Raw genomic sequence first — 21,529 nt, forward strand, 5'->3', positions numbered from 1 at the left:
GTGGACCTTACCAGTACCTGCACACTCACAGTGCACACTACATCTACTGCTACAAACAACATATTTTAATAAAAATATATTTTTTAATTGATTATGGAGCATTTCTTTCCTTTTTTACTTATTTTCAGGATAGTTCAGAGAAATAAAAATCAATGTATTTTATACAGTACAATTGTAGCTTTCGGTCTGCTTCATCGGCCGAATAGGAACTGAATACCTGTTCTCATTCCCGTGGGATATTCGGGATAAAAACTATCCTATGTCCTTTCTCATGTCTCAAAGCATCTGTGCCAAATGTCATTTAAATCGTAACAGTGGTGGCTGCGTAAACAAGAGACAAAAGTTATTTTTGTTACTTTCACATATTGAATACTAGAGGTCCGCCCCGGCTTCGCCCGTGGTACTCGGGTATCAAAATATCTCCATACCAAATTTCATGAAAAATGGTTCAGTAGTTTAGGCGTGATTGAGTAACAGACAGACAGAGTTACTTTAGCATTTATAATATTAGTATGGATTATTATGATGAAAAAAGTATCATGTTCAGAAGAAAAACTATGCACACAAGATTTGAATTTCGCTTTGCTTACAGACAATTTTTATAGATGTTTGGACATGTTTTACTAAAAAAAACTTGCCATTTGGCTAAAAAAACAGTGTGAGTACTGAGTATAGGCACGTATAGGTATGAATCTGGTATAAATTATTCTTCAAAGGTCGCATCGATGAGAGCTTTTTACAATAATTATATCACATGTGTTCTGAATTTTCGTATCAATTTTCAGTCCTATGCGATTGCACTTTGTTACGTCTATTTATTTTTGTGAACAATTAGCAGTCTCTTACTTACTTTAAGCTAAGCTTCATTCCAAACATCTATGATGAGGTTAAACGAAAATAAAACAAACAAAAAATAAAATTACTACAAACTAGTAAAATACTTTATTTCAACAATAAAACGAATTCAAAATAATTGCGGTAATATTGCGGGTAGTATTGTTCTTAAGCATCTAAGAGGAGCGCGAGTGTGCGGGCGTGTGCGGTGTGACGTCACTCCATGGCGTCCCCGTACTTGTTGGTCGGGGCGGAGGGCGCGGGGGGAGCGCGCGTCACCACCGGCGCCGTGCTCGGCTCTAGCCTGACATTTATGTATTATTATGTTATTATATCGAAAACTCATGGCTATGGCTTATTATAATAAATGGCTATGGCTTATAATAATAAGTTTAACTTAGGAGCTGGATAAGGAATAATTATCCACTAGGAAAAGAAATCGTATAGAAATGAAACATCAAATAATTTATGTTCATTGGTCAGTACTAGTTTAATTAACTCCATAATATATCCAAGAAGTTTAGAGTACTATCTGGCTTACTCTTATCACTTAAGACTTTAGAGGTATAAAAAAAATAATTGGTTGTCTGTAAAGTCGGTTTACTGACGATAGTTGAACGTGACAACGTCTTAAGGCCGATTGCGCTTCTTTGTCGCTCGTTCCGCGCTCTCGCTCGCATTTCAAGCCTATGCCATGGAACGCCTCAGAGCGAGGTAACGCCGCATGAGTCATGTTTTTTCGTGCGTGCAGCCGGCTCTATCGAATTATAAGACGTTGTCACGTCAAAAAAGAGATGTTATCCCATTCTTATCTACCAAATGTGCATACAATATTTCATGGGAATCGGTCATGCCATTACGGAAGAGTTAAACTTCAGACACCACAGCACGAGATTTTTAAGTAACTTCATTTTTTAATTTTAATTTTAATAACTTCATATAACTACTAGAATGGACGGTGGCTCACTTGTAGGGCTCCTGGCGCGTATCGTTGTACTGTCCGCGGTTGCGGCGCCGCAGCTCGTCGTACGACAGCGCCGAGCGCGGCGCGGACTCCTGCTGATCCGACGGCTTCACACCTGACCATACACCCCATGTTCTTATTATAGCATGTTGTAACTTAGATTTCTAAAGTATGATTGTTGGCAAGTTGAGTGTGACACAAAGGCCTCTTACAACTTCTTCTAGATAACATAATGCATAAACATGCTTTTACCTAATACCTTCTTCAAACAATATTAGAATAAATATCTGAACGCCACATAGTACAGTACAATACCTGAATCAAATATAAAATGTATTTTTGTCATGACCACTACTAAACTAATAAAATACAGTGAAATCCGTTTATAATGACATTGAAGGGGAATTTCAAACATGTCATAATAAATGGACGTCATACAAAGCATTTTGTAGAAAATAAACAATCTCCTGTTTTTGTTATTATTTAATAAAGAGAAACAAAATGAACATTGAGACTCAAACAAACAAAAAAAAAGTGTTGTCGGATATCCCAATTCCCAAACAGAAATTAGTGTTGAAAGTTTTAGAATTCATTTTGGTCAGTATAACCGGAACAATTCATTAAAAATTGGTCAATATATATGTCACTATAAACAAAGTCATTTAATCCGACTTTTATTAATAATTTTATATGAAAACCAAACTTTGCTGTGTAATGCGTCATAATAAGCGGTTGGTCAATATAACCGGAGTCATAATAAAAGGATTCTACTGTAACTGTACTGTACTGTAACCTGAGCACCTTTACCTCAAATAACAAGCGAAGACAATGCAAAAAAGAAATAATTAGTGTAAATTAACTGGATATAGACTCAAGTTTATTATTAAAAATCAACAAATAGATGACAAAAAAAACTACTTAATAACCTGTGTTGATAAAAGATGATCATTGTATTGATCAGTACGGATTTCGTAATGGCAAGTCAACGGAGGACGCCGTCACAAATCTGGTGGATTTCATAACTATGAGACTCGACAGCGGGGAGAAATGTGTGGGCAATGGGAAATGTCTTCCTTGATCATGCCAAAGCTTTTGACACGGTGTCTAGACCCATCCTGCTGCGAAAGTTGGAGTTGTTTGGCATCAGGCGTACTGCACTCCCCTGGTTCACGTCATAACTATCCAACCGAGAACAAAGAATTTGCCTGGGTGAATACCATAGCTCTTCCGCTGCAATAAGATACGGAGTTCCCCAGGGCAGTGTCTTAAGTCCTACGCTCTTTCTTCTCTAAGTAAATGGACTCTGTTCACTCAAACTCAACCAGGCTAAGATTTTTGCTTACGCAGACGATACCGCTGTTATTTTCCACGGCAGGTCTTGGAGGGAAGTGTATAGCGCTGCAGAAACTGGAATGCAATCCGTTGCCAACAGGCTCCACCACAACTTGCTTAGTCTCAATATAGGTAAAAGGACGGAAGTGTGTGTACGCATATATACACACACTTATTACTTAAAATGGCAAGTTAAGTTTGAAATATTTTTTATGTAATACGATGAAAGAGATTGAGCCGCACAACACAGGGGATCCTAGTGTGGGGTTCAATGCAGCATAATATGTTACTAAGTATATTATGTATAACATTTTTGGAAACTAATCAAGAAATTTTTCATTAATCGACTTCAAAAAAAAAAGCAGGAGGTTATCAATTCGTCCGCTATGTTTTTTTTTTATGTATGTACACCGATTACTTCGAGGTTTATGAACCAATTTACGTGATTCTTTTTTTGTTCGATGCGGGATGGTGTCAAATTGGTCCCATAAAAATTTTATTCGGATAGGTCCAGTAGTTTTTATTTTATGAGCATTTTTGTCTGTATTTGTAAATGTTGTAAGTGCAAGTTTGAAGTCGGTTGTTTTTGACGCAGTTATCACTTGTTTATTATTTCATTTTCATTTTCATAAAAGATTTGAAACTTAATCCATAGTCCTAAAGCATAGTCTATACCCAAAACAAAATGTTATGTAAGAATATAAACAAAACATACTGAGATCAGAGTTGGGCATAAAGACATCTTCGGTGAAGAGTGGGCGGTCAGTGTCCAGGTCAAGGGAGCTGCCAGGACCAGCATCCGAGTAGATATCGCCTGGCGACGCGCCGAACATCGTGGTCGGCGCCTGCGGCCGCGACAAGCCGCTACACAAATACATTTGTATTTTACACTGCCTCCTTGCTACAGATTACTACTATATACAACTATCAATCTGGTAGTGTTAAATCATAATTTAGCGTTGCATTTATAAACAAAATTCAACGGAGACACAATTTCAGGAATTCGCTACAATATGTATTATATAATATATGTAAAACACAATTGTTAGTTTCATTTGCTGCATCACAATTTTAATGTACACTAAAGCATTTAGCTACCAGTTTAGAGATGCAAAACATATCGCAGAATTTATTTAAATACAGTAAAACAGAAAAAAGCTTTGTTTGTGTTTAAAGATACATTGGATTTGTCTTACTCAAATTTGCCTTCTTTCCTTTCACGGAGGAGTTGACCGATGTAACTGCCTGGAAGAGCCATGAGTTTCTCAGCGCATGCTTGCTGATATGACAACTTGCCCAAAAAGTAGCCCATAATCACTGCCAGAGTCACTTTCGGGAATGCACCAAACCGCGGGTTTGGCTTAAAGTGACCTGTAAGCCAAAATACTTTTAAAACCACAACTAATCTAAAGTATGAATTGTATTGGTCAATATCTTATAAGAGTGGCCATCAGAAAAAAAACGGTTCCTTATAGGAACATTTTGGGGAGTACTCACCATTTTGAACGCCGAAGAAAGCACCCAAACCGAGTAAAGTACCTAATGGTAGTGACCGTTGAAAGAAACTTTCGTTGTTGCACTCCTTCAGGACTCGCAATTCATCAGGCGAAAATTTATACGGCGCCTAAAAATCTACATGATTATACCATCGCTAGCAAATTTCATTATGTATTACATCTATGGAACATAACCTTACCGCGGCTGAAGACCCGGCCGGCGTTGGTGGCGCCTGGCCACCGCCATCGTAGCCATATAAACGTGGCTCATTCATTAGAATAGACTTATTACGAACAGTCAAATATAAAGAAAGGGTAGTATGTACCAAATTTCCAAATAATCTAAAACCTCGACAGATAAAATGATTTACCTATATCGACTTTGATTGAAATAATTTTAGTTTTGACAGTTGACTTTTGATTCCTGACAGTGACACATTGTATTGTGTCAAACTTTATTTACTACAGATTATACGAATACTATAATTTTCATTCAATTTCGTATAGGTAGGTTACAACAGCTTAGTAACAAGCTTGTAACAAGGAATTTAAAATTTAAATAAATTGCAAAAGCTATATTATGAAAAGTATTCATAACCCAGAATATATTAATAAAAAAGAGTTCATTATGTTATTAAATAAATCAAAATTATTTAGATCGAATTTTATCTCATCATCGCTATTTTTTAGGATCTGGGGGAGGATTATTTTCCAAATAATATTTTCGCATAACGTTTCCGAGATGACTGTTCGCAGGCAACTTTCTCAGTTTGACTTCACAGTCCGGAATGTAAGAAAGGCGACCATAACAGTGACCCACGATTGCAGCAACGACAACCTTAGGCACTGCGCCAAAGTGTGGATTGCGGCTCATGAACCCTAAAAAGAAAACATTCACAGAAGTAAGGTAATGGAAGGAACGTCAACGAAAAAAAAATATAAAAATTCAATGATTTCATGGGAAATATTTACATATCTTACTTCTATGAAGTTTTCGTGGCGTCCCTACCAATTTAAAAATATTATATTAATGAAAAATTTACCATATTTGATAGCAGCGTACGTGAGAGTAGCAAAGAGCGTGCTAAACGGCAAGCAACGTTGATAAAAGCTCTCTTTGTCACATTCTTCCAGCGCTTTTATCTCGTCTTGTGAAAACTCATAGTACCGCTGAAATATTTATTTATGTTTTATAAAAATTAAATTTGCTGAAGCTAAAAATCTAAAAATTATATGTATCCGCATAATTACCAATGGATGTGTCACATTGCGCACAGGAGGACAAGTCTTCTTTTTTCGAGACTCCGCATAGCAACTACAGTCCTCCTCCTTTTTTTCATTTTTATTGGCCCCACTCATAACGAAGATTATGTGCTATTTCATCTTAATTTGGTAATTGTCTACATAGAAATATTTACATTAAACATTTTGTTAGAAGGCTTTAGTGACATTCAAAATCCATAGATTAACCAAATAGTTACTTAATGTTAAAATAAAAAAAATAGTTATCAGGCTGAATATAAAACCGCTTTCTTTAAAATTTTATACACAGAATCATTCAATATTATACTATATTATAAAACGGGATATCCTCATAAACAGCTAAATTGCTTTTTTGGTCTGTTGCCCTCGTTCTAGCTGTGGTTCTAGCTCTATATTCGTTTGATCTAAATGCATTATGTACCTACCGGGTTGTAGTTATATTATGTAAATAATAATACTCTTTAGATTTAATTGAACCCTAATCAAGTGTATTTATTTTGTAACTATGTAGTTAGGTATACTATTTTATTTTGTTAATCTTCAGCTGGATTCAAGATTTTTTTAGATTTACGATTAGAACTCGAGCAAAAGCCCCAAAAGCTAGTATTGAATAAATCAAAATACTTTAGATTGAATAATAATTTAATATCATGAATGCTAAGCATAGCATGAATGTGAAATTCAAATTGACATTTAAAAGGAAAGTGTCAATAAAAACGTAAATGAATCCAATTAGCCTTCAATGTCAAATTTTTAGTTACAAACTTAATAATTATGTCACATATTTTACATAGCACGAGCGGCGTTTCGCCGTCATAGAGAGCGCATTCAATTTGCGGCCTCGCTGTCGTCGCTGCTGGCGGACATGGCGCGGGCGCTGGTGCTGGCCATAGCCTGCGCGGTGGCCACGTTGGCCACGGCGACCAGCTACGGAGACTACGCAGGAGCGCGCATGCCTCAGTACCACATGGATTATGAGAGCCGGGACACAGTGCGAAGCGAGGATTATCCCGAGAGATCTCCAGATGCCCATGTGGCTTCAGATTATAAATATGAAGAGGATCCTGATGGTACTAAATTGAACCTAAGTTTATTACTGTAGTTTTATGTACAATTTTGGATGTTCTAACCGCCAAAATTATTTTCAGCAGCGACACACTATAAAGCTCCAGAAACAGTAGTAGAGGAAAATGACGCATGGCCTAAAACTAAAAAGAGAAGAAATAAACCTATAGATTTAGATCATGAGTATAGTCAAGAGGTAGATAAGTTGTCCAGTACAGAGGAGAGAGATAGGGGCCAGAAAATAAAGTCCAACCGTATACATTCCAGAAATAGGTATAGTTTCAAAAGAAAAAAAGTTGACATTGAGGATGGAACATTCAATGAGCGCGAACGCAGAAGGTACGATGATTCGAACAATCCATCGCGTGAAAATTTAGTCCATGTTAGTAACGACAGAATAATTCATAATAAAAACTTCGAGAGAAATGCCAAAAATGTCGTTTACGCCAGAGGACAGAAAAGGCCAAACAGACGCAAAACTCGTGATAAAGCTTATCCGCGCATCGATGACATCGAAGACGGCATTATGACCGCCGAGAAGGTGTTCGAGACGGACGATAGCGGCGAAGAGGAAGTGGCGCAGATCACCGGACAGCGGCGCATGATGGACCCCGAGCGCGTTCGAGTTACCCGGCCCGAGCCCGACTTCACAACCGAGCTGGTCGGCAGAAGGCCTGATAAGAGCTATGCTGATTATGATGAATATTACGACATGAAGCGGGTTCTGAACATTAAAAACAAATTGCCACTGCTTTTGCGTCGCACAAAAGGTATTTTATGCTTAACTACTAATATTATTTGTTTCTAGTGATTTTTTATTTTCCCACCCGTTTTACCTATATCTTAAAGATTACTGTTTTGTTTTTGGTGACTGAAGTTATATATGTCCATATTACAAGAGTTTATTTATTTGCGTGTTTGAAGTGAGTGAAAATGTTAACGTTGTGCTTGTATGTGTGCTCAGCGAGGTACTCTACGACGCAATCGACTCCGCTGCAAGAGGAGTGGTTCCGGCGAGCCAACATCCCGGATGATGGAAATAAATATGAAGCGGAGGTGTCTTCTACCACATCTACAAAAGTAACAACGACAAAGCCGACCACGGAGACCAAAGTTACATCTAAAGCTACCATTAAGCCCTCTCGAACGACTACAACGACAACTCTAAAGCCGAAGGTTGTGTCATCGAATAGCTCAGAATTGTCTTTAGCCGAAAAGTCTAGACTGTCCATTCTCAAGAAGGTTCAGAGAAAGGAGAGTCTAAAGAGCGGGTCGGTCACGACGAAGCCCCCAGTATTAATGCAAGTGACGGAGCGCATGCAGACCGTCGTGATGGTGGAGCCGCCGGGGTCGCTGGTGCAGCGGCTGCGCGCGCGCGAGCTCTCGGACGACTCGCCCGAGCGCGTGGCGCGGGCCAAACGACTCATGCGCCACAAGCTGCTGTCCAGCGCTAAGAGCATCCACGACTTAACTGACAACTGGGATGACACGGTGTGCGAATATATCGACGTCTCGCTGCTGAATAGAGCTGCCGATATACCGTCCGACTTATCTCGTAAAATAGGCTTAGCGTACTTAGTAATACGAAGTTGTGATCTATTATTTAATCTACAGTGATATCCTATTATTACAACATTTTGCGATGTCAATTTTTTATCATCTTGTGCAATAAAAAAAAATATATATATGTTTATTTTATGTAATAAAGTACAAAATACGTACTCAACATTTAGAAAAAAATCACGCGCAGCTACTTGTCGATTAGGGAAGGCTGGCATGTTCACAGTACTCACACTTATGCAATTTTACTATACAGTATGTTCAAAAATAAATGCGTTTCTAGTGTACCTAGACTTGAATTGTAAAATGGGTGCGTTGTAGATAATATGAAAGCTCTCATAACTTATATTATGTAAAATTACAATTTAAAAGTAACTCAATCGATGAACTTAATTATTTATTCTCATACCTAATCAATTTTATTGTATTATAGTATTGATAATCATTCAATTATCTAATAATAATTTTTCATGTCATATTCAAAATAACGATATGAACAATACAAATAACACATGCGCTCACTGCCAATACCTAATAAGGGAAACCCTAGCACGTAAGAGATAAGGCTAGATTACAATAAAAGCTGTATTGTTCAGCTGTGTATGAAAATTTTAACTTACTGCGTTTACATTTAGTTTACAAAACTTATTAAAATTGTTACATATTTTAATCTAGGTAAAGAAAAAGCTATTGCATGCTATGCCTTCAAGCCATACCTCCGCCCGTCGGAGTGGGGAGCGTGAGGTTTTTTCGTTACGGAATTTCTCGATTCAGTCCCCGCGCTCAAGGCCCGCGATAGAAGCTATGCAATATCTTAAAAAAAAAATTCTAATCCGCGTGCCGCGAAGTACCTAGTTATCTCGTCGAATATAGTTAGTAGTATACCAAACGTCTTTGTTTAAATTACATAACCCTTTATTTATAAACAATTGCAAAATAAAAACAATAATAATTGTCCCCTTCACTCTCGTAAGCTATTCTGCGCGCGAGAGAGATGGGCAGACTTTTCATGATGTGTATGCAGTATGACGACACGCCGCGCGCGTCTTCACAGACACTACACATGTGCAATGTGTAAATGTGTTTACGTTCCAGCTCTTCTTAATCGGTCAATATATTATGTATCTGGGGGCACGGTAGTGCCCCCGCCAAGACGAGCCAAGCGAAAGCGAAGCGCACGGGCACTACCTACCTTTTCTCGAAGCGCTTCAACGTTTTTTTGAACCCTCATAACTTGGGTTTGGATTTATATGCTAGATCAACAAAATTTTCGGGATATATTGTCAATAGCGGACTTATTGAACATATTAAGTTTTAATTACATTAGCTTTTATACTTCAGATTTTATTTATATCTAAAAAACGCTAATTTCGTCACTGACTCACTGATGATCATCAAAATTATTAGGTATTTCCTAATGTCCTAGAAAGCTGAAATTTTGTATGTAAGCTAGTATTAGCACACAAACAACAAAAAAATTATAAAACTTGTAACTTTCATCCCCCAACCCCTTAAACTAGGGGATGGGAGTTTGTATGAGACCTGTAATTTTAAATTAAATTTTGATGACGCTAGAGGTCTAATCTAATAATCTAAAACTTGGTTCCCCTAGATATATATAATATGTATATTGTATAGGTACTTCTTGTTAAAAAAAATAAAAATTTAATCGACATAAGACTAAATTTTGAGACTTATACTTCAGATCAGATCATATAAATATGAATGAATAGTGTTGCGAACGTCTCCTGCCTCTTACGTCCACACAGTAGCTAAAAATAAATAAAAATGTCCTTAACAAGAGAGTGGGCTATAAAATGGGCGTCTATGATGAAATCCCACCAAAAACAAAATTTTCACCAAAAACAAAACAAACATTTTCATGTAAAATGTAGCCAAGACGAGCCCATATGACTCGCACTGTCAAAAAGTTATCAGATCTCATGTAGAGCCAAGCTTCTAACACTACACGCCCTAACTCTACGTGTATACTAGTTAGTATTGAAGAAAATGTAGGATGAGTTATAGAGTTATAGAACTCCGAGGATTACGATTTTCTGCGATATACTAAGGGGAGTACTCTTAAACCGAGGTTTTACGACAAATGGGGTCTTTTTAGCGGTGAACGCGCAAAGCTGTGTCTTTAGGGGATTGAACTCGACAAGATTAAGTTCGCCCCAATCCGAGACATAATAGACATAGTTAATGGTTAGGTAAGATTTTCCTCAAAGGTAACGTGCAATATAATTATTTATTATGACTATGACTATTTACACGAGCGAATCATTCTGTATGTATTTATCTACTTTATTAATATAATTCTATTTCGGTTCGGTCATAGTAGGTAACGACTGTGCGTTACAGAATATGTACAGCGTGTACCCACTTTTGCAGCGCCTGAAACGACAGCGGGCACGAGCAGCGCGGCGGCGCGGCAGCTGGACGCAGCACTGGCGCGGCGCCAGCGCAAGGAGGCACCGCCGTCTCCCGCACCCACCGCACACCCCCTGCCCACCTTCCCGCCCTTCGCCATCGAGCAGGGGCTGCAACGCTCCTGGAACACATTTGTCCTCAGCAACAGGACGATACGAATGACCAATATTTCTATGCTTGTTCCTTTTTTAGCTTTAATACACTATTTACAATATTATACTTCATTATTTATTTTTGTTCCTCTACGGTATACCTACCTAGTACCTACACTGATTTTTTTTCGTGAATATTGCACGCCTCATAAGCGAAGCGTTGAGGTGGGTACTACTGTCACTTCGCGCAAAACATCTGATTTTTCAAACTTAAAATGTCTTTATGTATCATACATTGCACTTGTAACAACAAGAATATGTACAGCGTGTACCCACTTTCATACATACACACACATATTAAGAAAAAACACTATTTTTAACATTCATGATATTTTTGATGTCATTTTTGTTATTTAAACTAGTTAAAAAACAGTTTAAAAAAGTTCTGTCTTGGACGTCCGTGTGTCTGTATGTGCGGAGGATTTTCTTGTTAACACGATAGCGACCGAAATACTTTACTAATCGAGTCTTTTTTTTTCTCTTACGCTTGAGTATGCTCAGGAATAGAACCCTTTCATTTTTCAGGGTCTGATTCGATGTGGTTTAATTGTTATTAAATAAACAAAAAAAATATCGACTTTTTTTTTTTAATATTTATAGTGTACTCAAAATTCACCATTATAAACTTGATTCTTTATACTATAAGCCAAGGTTTAAAAAAATAAGTTGGTAGTCAGTCCCTTAAACCTGCGCAGTTTCACATCTAGGTGGGGCCACAAGAAAAATAGCTCAATTATTACGGTACCGCTTTCTTTAGTTTTCCAACTGTTTTGAGACAGTACAAGAGCATTGGCACATGAGAACAAGTGTATCTACATACTTATAATATATACACCTTTATAAATAATCAATTTTATTGTAAAGGATGAGATTATGAGGCGTGCACTTTTGGATTTTCCAAACTTTTTAATTAATTATGTTTGTGAAAATTTTGTTCTTTACAATATGATAAAAATAAACATTTAACTCCACTAAATAATATATAGCAGTAAGTACTTGATTTCCGCTAGGTACCTCTGGGCTATGTTATTACAGTTCACAGTTTATAGTGTACTAGCTGTTCCTCGCGGTTTCACCCTATTTATCACGGTATTATTATAGCCTATAACGGTATAACCTTCCTCGATAAATGGGCTATCTATTATCTAACACCTAAAGAATTTTTCAAATCGGACCAGTAGTTCCCGAGATTAGCGAACAAACAAACAAACAAACAATCAAACAAACAAACTCTTCAGCTTTATACTATTAGTATAGATTCAGTCATCAGCTCTATGAACATATTCAACATTTGCATCATTCAATAAAACTCGGTCAAGTGGGTAGTCGCAGCGCTTGACAAATATATTTGTCTGTTAACTCATTAATGAGTTAATGTCAATCAGTTTCATACACATAACCAAGCATGAAGCATCACAGGACACATGGTACATCATTATTTTGCGGAAGCGGGCAAATCAGTAGCTTGGAGCAAATCTAATAGAACTAATGTGTTATATTATGACCATCATCATCGTATTATGTTCATTATGGCCCCTATTTTCCACTGTGCAGTAGTTGGTAGTTACTACTTAGGCAAATAATCTCAATTACATTTATATAATACAGTAGAGACATACACAGAACCATAATATTATATTGACCATTGGTACCTATTTTGTGAACCCCATCTGGGTTAGTTGGTTAGTTACTTGCGACATGTACTTATTTATTCCTTGCACTTTCCGCAAGAACTTTCCCGAATAAAAGCACGTGTCTTAAGTCTTAACTCTTGTTTCCACCTGGACCACCAACAGCTCAGGTTCAGAAGTAACTTTGAGCTTATGGTTCAACTACCTTTCCGCCGGCCGATACGATTTTATTATATTAAGTAGGTAAGTATAGATAAAACCTGCAGTGAAAATATGTCGGTGCAGCTCTGGTACTAAATCTGAAATATGCTATTGATACTACCCGTAGGTGTTTCAGGAAGATCACAAGTTGAATGTGAGCTTTTTACACGAATTAGATAAAAAAAAATTCCCGTTTGAATTGGTCACGACAGCTATCTTTTATCAATAAAATATTTCTAAGATGTTGAAAATTTTATCTATTTTCTTATCTTATTCATAGAATTATAGTACCTAATCACAATAAGATGCGGTAGGTATACTTTACTTAGATGTACTTACAATAAATACTCAGGTTGTGGGGGTCTTAAACTAACGGAGTATCAGACAAACTTTCACATGGAGTATTTCCGTACCAATACATATTTATCACTATAAATAGTAATGTTGATCCTTCTCAAGGAAATAGCGAACTCTACATTGTAGAGCGCAGCGCTGAGATCAAGTGGACGAGTCAATGGTGTGCGTACTAATGAAACATAATGTCTAAAATATTAAGTATACAAAAGTTTACTAGACACAACGTTAACTGTGCCATATTTCATTTTTGAATATTATTATAACCTGTTCCATGTTCAAATGTTATAACTATATCATTAATAGATACAGATGTAAACAAAATATTAATGGAGATTTTTTATTGGTGTTTAATTATTGAAGTCAGCGCTATCTAGAGTGGAAGCGCAAGTTCGTCATTGGGCCGCTAGAGGGCGGCGGTCGCAAATCGGCACGCGGGCTGAGGACGGAGGTCGGAGGCCGGCGGAGGGAGGGCGTGCGCGGTACAGCACGGCCGAGTGCTGAGCTGTATAGAGTATTTATTCGCCGCGCGTGCCGCGGGCCGTAGGTCGCTCGTGGACTGTACGGGGCCGGCGCTCCCCGTGCGTGTTGTCGTTGATCGAGTCGTAGTTAAGTGACTAGTATGAGTGACAGGGACCGGTCGTCGCCTTCCCTAACGGACACCCCGCTCAAGACGTACATCGGCCGCCACGACGACGACTACCCTTTAATAAACGGAAACGGTGAGTACCCCGAAGTTTACAAAGTTTGCGGATGACTCGGCCAGCCATCGATCCCGGAGCCGCCGCGGCCGAGCCGCCGCCGGCCACTGGGTCGCCGCGTCTTCCGCGCGGAGACAATGAGCCCTCACGACGCGCACTCGTTTTGCCGCATTGGATTTGCTACGACTTCGATCGACCCGTCCCTACTTCCCCACACTGAATTTTAAACACCTAAGTATACGTAGTAGCTCCGCCGTAATGCGGACGAAGCGAAGAGTTATCTGGCTGGATCAGCGCGGGGCCGGTGGTTCTGCTAGGTGCTGCGTGGTGCGGCGCCGAGCTGCGTGGTGGCCGAGTGGTGCAGCGCCGGCTGGAGTCGGCGCCGTGGTATCGGTGCTCAGCTGTCGCCGATCGATACCCCGTGACCTTAAGACTCAGATTAGAACTTTTCCAAACATTTTTTGCTAGCGCCGAATCTTCCGTATTTAAGAATAACTACGCATTAGGTAGGTATGCATATTAATATGTTCTCGAACTTTTTGTCGGACTCTAATATAAGAAACTTCGTCAAGATCGAAATCGACGTGTTCCTCAAAAACACTTTTAAAGTACGTAAAATTCGATTTCCGTCAAAAACTAGTTGTTCCCGAATTAAATATAGATTAGTGTTTGTTATTATCGCGTCTCAGTGGAACACGTAGATAGTAACAGAACGTTTTCTGCCAAAGCGTTAGTCATGTGACTGGAGCGCTCCGTGGAGTCTCAGAATACTCTAAGAAATAATATTATCACATGCTCGCGGCCGCATCCGCACTCCACCACAGACTCCACGCTGCACGCTACACGCTCCACGCTACACGCTACAGTCTACAGACTACAGTCACACACTTCTCCCGTCATGTGATTCCTGCATTTGTAATTCCGATATCAGTAATTAAATCGCCGCGATAAAACCCTTAAACCAAACGGCGTTAAATCTGATAGATTTACTGAACGTATAAAATATTTTTATAAATATAACTATCTTATCGTTGCGATATAAAAATATCTATGTGCGTTATTCGTGTTGAAATCACAACGCTAACAGAAATGCTAAAGTAAACTTTATAATGTTTACATGTTTTCGTCACCATTTTATAAAATATCCACTAAGTTTAATATGATTATGTCAAACTATGTAATAAAGATCGCAGATCTGATTTTTGTTTAACGACTTACAAAAGTCGATCTTAAGTTTAATAATTATCTAAGTCCTTGTGAAAGTTTATATAAAAAGAAAGAAAGTTTATAAATATTATATAGTATTTATATAGATTGTAACGAATTGTTAAGAGAACAATAAGAAAATGAATGATATATTAGTAGAGCGCGGTTATTATAAATTTAGAACGAAGATATTTCGGCAAGCACGCGGCCTGTCGGCTGTCGGCCTGCGCGCTCAGGCTCATTATCAGCTTATCTCTCGGTTTACGAGCAGACATCTCCTTGGATACTTTATGATTGACTTTTTTGTAATAACAATAAAACATGTCTTACGCGGCCGGACAGCGCGATATTCTACGCATTCATATTATATTTTGTCGCTGAAGTATGATGCAGGTACATATTATTTACATAATATGTGACCTTTCTCTTTAATAAAGTTAATAATTGTGTAGACTATCCTTACTACTATTATAAATGCGAAAGTTTGTTTTTGGCTTTGTTTCACGTCACAGCGGAGCGATTCTAAGTTATGATTGATGATGTATTCAGTATTGGTAGATATTTAGGAGACTAGAGATTGTGAATTTTTCCGCGATGCATCGTCTTATAGGTACCTAGGTACTCATGCGAATTTCCTTTGACTACGCGGGCAGAGCCGCCAGAGAAAATCTAGTGAAATTATAAAATCAATCGAATGAAAACAATGCGAAAGGAAGAATAGGTGAAAAACATCTTACTACATCCGTAAATGAAATGTCATAAGTTTCTGCAGTTATATAATAAATCCTCCGAGTGAGTAGGTAAGTAAGTGGATACCTATTAGCGTGAATGCAACGGGCCTGAACGGACAAATTGGCTCTCTTTTAAAGACCTCCGGCACAATATTCCATTTCTAGCGCTACTCTAATTTTCAAAAGCTCGCCCACGTCCGTTTCGCATCGAAAAAACCTAAAAGAAAAATGAGAGTCGCTTTTTTTTTAATCGGACGTATGACACGCAATCCGGTATCGCTTTTATAAAAACTTTCCTTGCCGACATTATTTGTAATTATTTATATATAATTAGCCTTTTAGACGGCTATTTATTTTAAAGAAAATACTTTCAAAGAATAATCACAATTTTTAATATTAAAATGTTAACAATTATCATAAGCGAAAAATGGTGACGTCTATCCGATTCGGGTGTCGAAAAACAAGAGAGCGAAATCGAACGCGGTGCCTGACATATATCCACCGTCCTCGCTAACTGGCCAGCAATCCCTTTTCCATCTTTCACCTCCATGAAGGCGGAATACGCCCCTATTGCCTATTCCGCTAACTATATATATATATCCCATAGGTAACTTGAAGCACTTGCCAAGAACAAAATTGCATCAAATATTTATAAGGTAAAAGTCGTTAAGCAGGTAAAAAAAAAGACGTGTGTCACTCGGGGACTCCCGCGTTAAAGTATTCAAGCCACATCTCCGAGCCCGTCGGAGTGGGGAGCGTGAGGTTTTTTCGTGACGGAATTTCTCGATTCAGTCCCCGCGCTCAAGGCCTGCGATAGAAGCTATGCAATAAATAAATAAATCATTTATTTGCACCATTTTAAGTTACAAAAATTTAATGACCCAGGCCCCTAATATAGTTGTAAACTGTTTTTCAGGAGCCTGTGTTCACACTAATTTAATATCACTGTTACAATGGCGTATACACGAATTTATTCAGCTTATAAGACATACATGTAATTTATTATAATATTATAGTGTTAATGTAACAACATTTCAAATAAACAATTTCAATAGCAATTCAATATTTCTCGTTAGATGCTTTGCAATAACTTTTACTATTAAAAATAGTAAAAAAGTAAAAAAAAAAATTGTATTTTCTTATAAAAATATTTATTCATATTGAGTTCGCATTAGAGATAAATTTTGTAAGTCAACCTTTAACGCTCAGTAAGGCTAAAATTATTGTGTGGGTCAAGGTTATCGGTTTTATAACAATTTCCTCAAAGTTGTTGGTCTCTGTCAACTTTTTTAAACCAACCCTTTCGAACATTTTACTATTCTTGTTAGGCATAAAGTCTCCAAATCCAGTCTGGATAGTAATACCTAATTTATAATGTGCTAGTGAAGGCGAGAGACTACTGTTATAGTGTTTTTTAATTAATGTTATAATATCAGGATCAGTTTTGATAAAAATAAAAACGAGCATGTGTGACGAGCGCACGTGTCAGAAGTGAAACTTTGGCAAGATTCAAAGATAGGTACTAAAATCGTCGCCTTACTCCATGACGTGATGATATTGCCATGACGCGACCTTGAATTTTACTCTCAAGTCTCAATGCGCTTAAGTATTTTCACTTCAATGATTTCATCTTCCATTAAAAACATTTTATATATTACTTTTAAGTTTTAAGATGTTATGTCACTTCTAAGATTTTATAGCGCGTTTCAATGCGGATTTCCGACATTACCTTTAACTTATAAATAACTAAACAAGCATCATCAGATTTTCTTCTAATGATGCATCAAAAACGGCCTGATCCCTTATGGGAGGCTGACGTCCCAGCAGTGGGAACATTGAGGGCTGAAAATGATGATGATGATGCATCTATTGCTAGATAGGATACACATTACACAATTAACTATCGCTGCGGGTCGGCGGTGGGCGCAGCTGGTACTCGGTGCGAGTGCGCGAGGCGAGTGCGCGGGGCGAGTGCGTGGTGCGAGTGCGTGGGACGAGGCAATGTGCGGCGCGAGCGCATCCATTCACAGCGGGCGGGCGGCTGGCGCGAGCTGCTCTCGGCGTCGCCAGACTCGCATGCGTCACGCAATCCACGACGCTCAATTTAAAATCAAATGTCAGTTCAAACCATCCATTCTTTTAATGACACGCTTCTAACATTTGCTAATTAATTTAAATGCCAAAGTTGATATCGTCACGACGATCTATTATCATCAGAATTGGCACAATGAGTAAATGGAAAAGATAATGAAAAGTGTTATTTGTTATACATAGGTGTGTACAATGTTTACATACTTTTTACAGATTAAAGATGTTTTGCTATGATTAAAAAGAGTTTTAGAATTAACTTATGAAGAGACATTGTTTATATTATAAAAAAAAAACGTGTGGCACTCGGGGACTGCCGCGGTAAAGCTATTGCATAGCATGCCTTCAAGCCACACCTCCGAGCACGTCGGAGTGGGGAGCGTGACGTTTTTTCGTACAGAATTTCTCGATTATTTGGTCCCAGCGCTCAAGGCACGCGATAGAAGCTATGCAATAGCTTAAAATGTGACGACACTGCATTGTATCTAAAGGCAAGATGCACGGTCAGCTGCCTGAATCAATGTATTGGTTAATTCTCATTCGGAATGATGCGTTATTACACGGCGCACGGCGCTCCAGGAATTCCGCAAGATAATAAAATGTTTTCAGTGAAGGGGAGTTAATGCAATTTAGCAAGAGCCGGTTGTTTTTGCGATATTCCGCAGTAGCGGATTTGAATTTAATTGTAACTTTGTCAAGTGCTTGTTTTCGCACGATTTGTTTACGAGAACGAGGCTTAAGGCCGAAAGATGCTACTAATTAATCGCTTTAGCTAGTATTGTAACGCTGGATCGGACAATTACGACCGATGTCGCAACGCTTTAGTAGGTCGAGATAAGAGCTATGATTGACCTTTAAACGTTGATCTTTGTCGCTAATTAAAAATAATGTATTAATTATTATTTAAATGCACCATTGTATCATGTATGTTCTCTGTAGTACTACGATTTCCGGAGGAATTATAGATATACATAAAAGAGCCAAAGAACAAAACTTATATTATTACTACTCAAAAATTTACTGCGTAAATTACCATTTCCAAACAATCAAGACTAGATCAGAAAGTACCACCGAGTCACTGCAATTTTTTGCGATCCGGTTAATTCCAGAATAGTAAGTAGATAATGTGAATGCTCCAATAACAGTCGTCGGTGGCGACACTTCCACTTGCACCCTCCGGCTCCAACCGGCTGGCCTCGGTATTGATTTAGCTGAATAAACTTTTTGACCGCTTCCTCTCGCTCGTGACCCGCGCTATTGTCCACGCGTGATCGCCGTCTCCATACTTTTTGAAAGATTTAAAACCTTAAGTGTGATACGTTTTCCGCCACTGCCCACTGCAATTAATTTAATAGAAAGATCTTCTTTAATTCCCATCAATTATGCAAACGTGAATCAGAGCCGCATTGCTCAAATGCTCAGTCAAACATTGAACGTTCTTTAAAATTGTCAGCTTTTTGCGTTGCTTTGACCTAATATTTACAGATTCAGTTGTGTCGAAACTCTGCAGATAATAATATAATCTTGAATACTTCCTGAAAATAAAGTTGCTTTTCTTATTTATTCTTCGGTGTTGGCAGAGCTTCAGGTTCCGGTAAAAATGATTTTTTCCACGAGTTTAGTTTTGATTTCAGAATAAATCAAGTCAGATAAGATGTTTATCGGGCTTGTTAAACTGATAAGTGATACTGCGATGCGCTGTCAAATCGTTTACTTTTATTGGGTTTACTTGAAGCATAAGGAGCTCACATTTTCACTGGATTGTGATTTTCGATACGACCGATTTAATTACGTATGTACTATGTAGCATTCAAATAAAACTAGACAGTGGCGCCCCGGGATGTGCCCTCGTGACGAGTGGCGCCCTGTCGGCTGCGGGCAGCTGCGCTGGGCCGACAAGCAGCGCGACTGCCACTGACAACTTTATTTGAACAGGACCCGAGTACCCGTCCTCTTTAATATATTCTGGATTTTCTTTAACAATAGTAATAATGATAAAATCCTGTGAAACCGTATCGGTGCGGGATTCCGACTGAATTGCGTACTGTTTGCCTCGAGGACTATCACGCCGACCGCGACACCTTTCAACGGGCAGTGGAAATTTTATTATTATACCGAACGAAAAATATGTCACCTAGTACCGCAACGTAAAATTATGAAATTATGCCTTATTTCATTTAGGGCCGATTTTTCAATCCTTAGCTAAAACTTGTTCATCGAATATCGTAATGTGTTACTTGCCCACTTTTTGACAGTTTTTAGGTGACATCTCTATATTATTGTGTAATACTTTATTGAACGGATAAGATTTAACCAAGGATTGAAAAATCAGCCCTTAATTTTAACTGTATTTCGAACAAGTTAAAACTAAGTTGTATTTTAATTATTAGAATATAGTCAGAAAGGAAGATAAAAGCAAAAAAAAATACGTTTATATCGTCAATATTTTGATGCAAACAGAATGAGAATGCTTCACTTACAGACTGTCGAGGTCAGCGTAGAGTGCGTATCATCTGTGGAGTGTGGTGCGAAGCCTACACTTTGCAAACCGCTGTTTAGCGAGCACCCTCATTAGTGACGTCATTTTCTTACCCAAGTGGGTCAGCTACAGAACAGTTGCTGCGTTATTTGTGTCGTCTTCTTTTTGTTCGTTCTATTTGAGGGACGTCCGAACGTCGTGACATGACATATATAACTGAATAAATACATGTGTTAGAAGCACATTAGAAGGTTAGCGTGACAAAGTATTTTGTTAATTTAGCTCACAGGCTAGTTTAAATGACCGCTTTCGACTGTTTTATAGGCTTTAATGAATAATGGCGAGCATCGCGCTGAACTCAGAAATGGTGCTCTATGCAGTTGCAATCTGCAGTTATTATCATTTATCAAAAGAGTGTCTGAAATCTAGTCGAGTGACAAATTCTTGAGCGGATAAAGAACGCGATAAAAAGTGATGTAACAACAATTAATAATTATTACGAAACTCAATGAATAGGTCAGTAAGCGAGCGAGCTGTGCGCTGTGCGGTAAACAAAATATAGTTGTAAAGACGAGTAGGTATCGTGGTTGTTTCTATGTGTGCTCGCTCCGAAGTGCCGACGTCATCGATGATTTTTTGTTAGCGCGTGTGCGCATGTGTGCGTGCGCGTGATCAAAACATTCGGCCGGTTTCTATTTATTATCTCGAAGTTTATTATTTCTATTAAATTTAGTAAGAATGAATATAAATTATTGTTTTTTCGACTATTTAATGTCAAACTATTTCGCTTTACCTCTCCACTGTTCCAGTAGATCCCGTGATGGCGTCTAATTTTAGTCCAACAAAAACGGTTTGTAAATGTTTCACATTTTCACGACTTTATTTTTAACCTAATTCAAGATGTAAAGTGACTCGACAACTCTAGAGAATTACATTAGTTACCTACGATATTATAATATTTGTTTAAATGACTTTAGCCTTTAGGAAATACGCCTCTTTATAGTCTGTCCACTACCTATAAGAATTGCTTTTTGACAGC

At 38.2% G+C, this 21,529-nt stretch overlaps 4 protein-coding genes across 5 annotated transcripts in view; 2 read left to right on the plus strand and 2 right to left on the minus strand.

The window, feature by feature from the left end:
• Window positions 1-914: 914 nt before the first annotated feature.
• Window positions 915-4,980, minus strand: LOC123705408 (OCIA domain-containing protein 1-like). The gene is made up of 6 exons (XM_045654156.1): window positions 4,827-4,980; window positions 4,628-4,754; window positions 4,327-4,501; window positions 3,846-3,994; window positions 1,802-1,913; window positions 915-1,138 (listed from the first exon to the last, which is right to left on the minus strand). The coding sequence occupies exons 1-6, from the start codon at window positions 4,899-4,901 to the stop codon at window positions 1,051-1,053; spliced, it is 726 nt and encodes a 241-aa protein (XP_045510112.1). The 5' UTR covers window positions 4,902-4,980; the 3' UTR covers window positions 915-1,050.
• Window positions 4,981-5,245: 265 nt separating this feature from the next.
• On the minus strand, window positions 5,246-6,091 carry LOC123705410 (OCIA domain-containing protein 1-like). Its single transcript, XM_045654157.1, has 3 exons — window positions 5,878-6,091; window positions 5,670-5,796; window positions 5,246-5,505 (listed from the first exon to the last, which is right to left on the minus strand). Exons 1-3 carry the CDS (start codon window positions 5,983-5,985, stop codon window positions 5,306-5,308), a joined length of 435 nt encoding a protein of 144 aa, XP_045510113.1. The 5' UTR covers window positions 5,986-6,091; the 3' UTR covers window positions 5,246-5,305.
• A 542-nt stretch (window positions 6,092-6,633) lies between these two features.
• On the plus strand, window positions 6,634-13,789 carry LOC123705584. Its single transcript, XM_045654439.1, has 5 exons — window positions 6,634-6,959; window positions 7,038-7,724; window positions 7,919-8,542; window positions 10,909-11,126; window positions 13,649-13,789. Exons 1-5 carry the CDS (start codon window positions 6,755-6,757, stop codon window positions 13,787-13,789), a joined length of 1,875 nt encoding a protein of 624 aa, XP_045510395.1. The 5' UTR covers window positions 6,634-6,754.
• Window positions 13,785-21,529, plus strand: part of LOC123705519 (thyrotroph embryonic factor) — a 136,356-nt gene continuing 128,611 nt past the window's right edge. Inside the window, exon 1 of one of the 2 annotated variants that reach the window (XM_045654322.1) lies at window positions 13,785-14,007. In XM_045654322.1, the coding sequence (XP_045510278.1) occupies window positions 13,908-14,007 (100 nt within the window). In that variant the 5' untranslated portion in view covers window positions 13,785-13,907. The remainder of the gene's footprint in view (window positions 14,008-21,529) is intronic. The other variant, XM_045654331.1, reaches the window with a different exon arrangement.

Source organism: Colias croceus, chromosome Z (genome assembly GCF_905220415.1).
Source record: "Colias croceus chromosome Z, ilColCroc2.1".
Lineage (NCBI taxonomy): Eukaryota > Metazoa > Arthropoda > Insecta > Lepidoptera > Pieridae > Colias > Colias croceus.

Coding starts and splice junctions, on each gene's coding strand:
- LOC123705410 (XM_045654157.1), bottom strand. CDS start 5,985: ATGAGTGGGGCCAATAAAAATGAAAAAAAGGAGGAGGACTGTAGTTGC. Junction 5,797..5,877: donor GCAATGTGACACATCCATTG/GTAATTATGCGG, acceptor TAAATATTTCAG/CGGTACTATGAGTTTTCACA. Junction 5,506..5,669: donor GTACGCTGCTATCAAATATG/GTAAATTTTTCA, acceptor TTTTCTTTTTAG/GGTTCATGAGCCGCAATCCA.
- LOC123705584 (XM_045654439.1), top strand. CDS start 6,755: ATGGCGCGGGCGCTGGTGCTGGCCATAGCCTGCGCGGTGGCCACGTTG. Junction 6,960..7,037: donor ATATGAAGAGGATCCTGATG/GTACTAAATTGA, acceptor AATTATTTTCAG/CAGCGACACACTATAAAGCT. Junction 7,725..7,918: donor GCTTTTGCGTCGCACAAAAG/GTATTTTATGCT, acceptor ATGTGTGCTCAG/CGAGGTACTCTACGACGCAA.
- LOC123705408 (XM_045654156.1), bottom strand. CDS start 4,901: ATGAATGAGCCACGTTTATATGGCTACGATGGCGGTGGCCAGGCGCCA. Junction 4,502..4,627: donor TTTCTTCGGCGTTCAAAATG/GTGAGTACTCCC, acceptor TTTGGCTTACAG/GTCACTTTAAGCCAAACCCG. Junction 1,139..1,801: donor ACGCGCCAGGAGCCCTACAA/GTGAGCCACCGT, acceptor CATAAATGTCAG/GCTAGAGCCGAGCACGGCGC.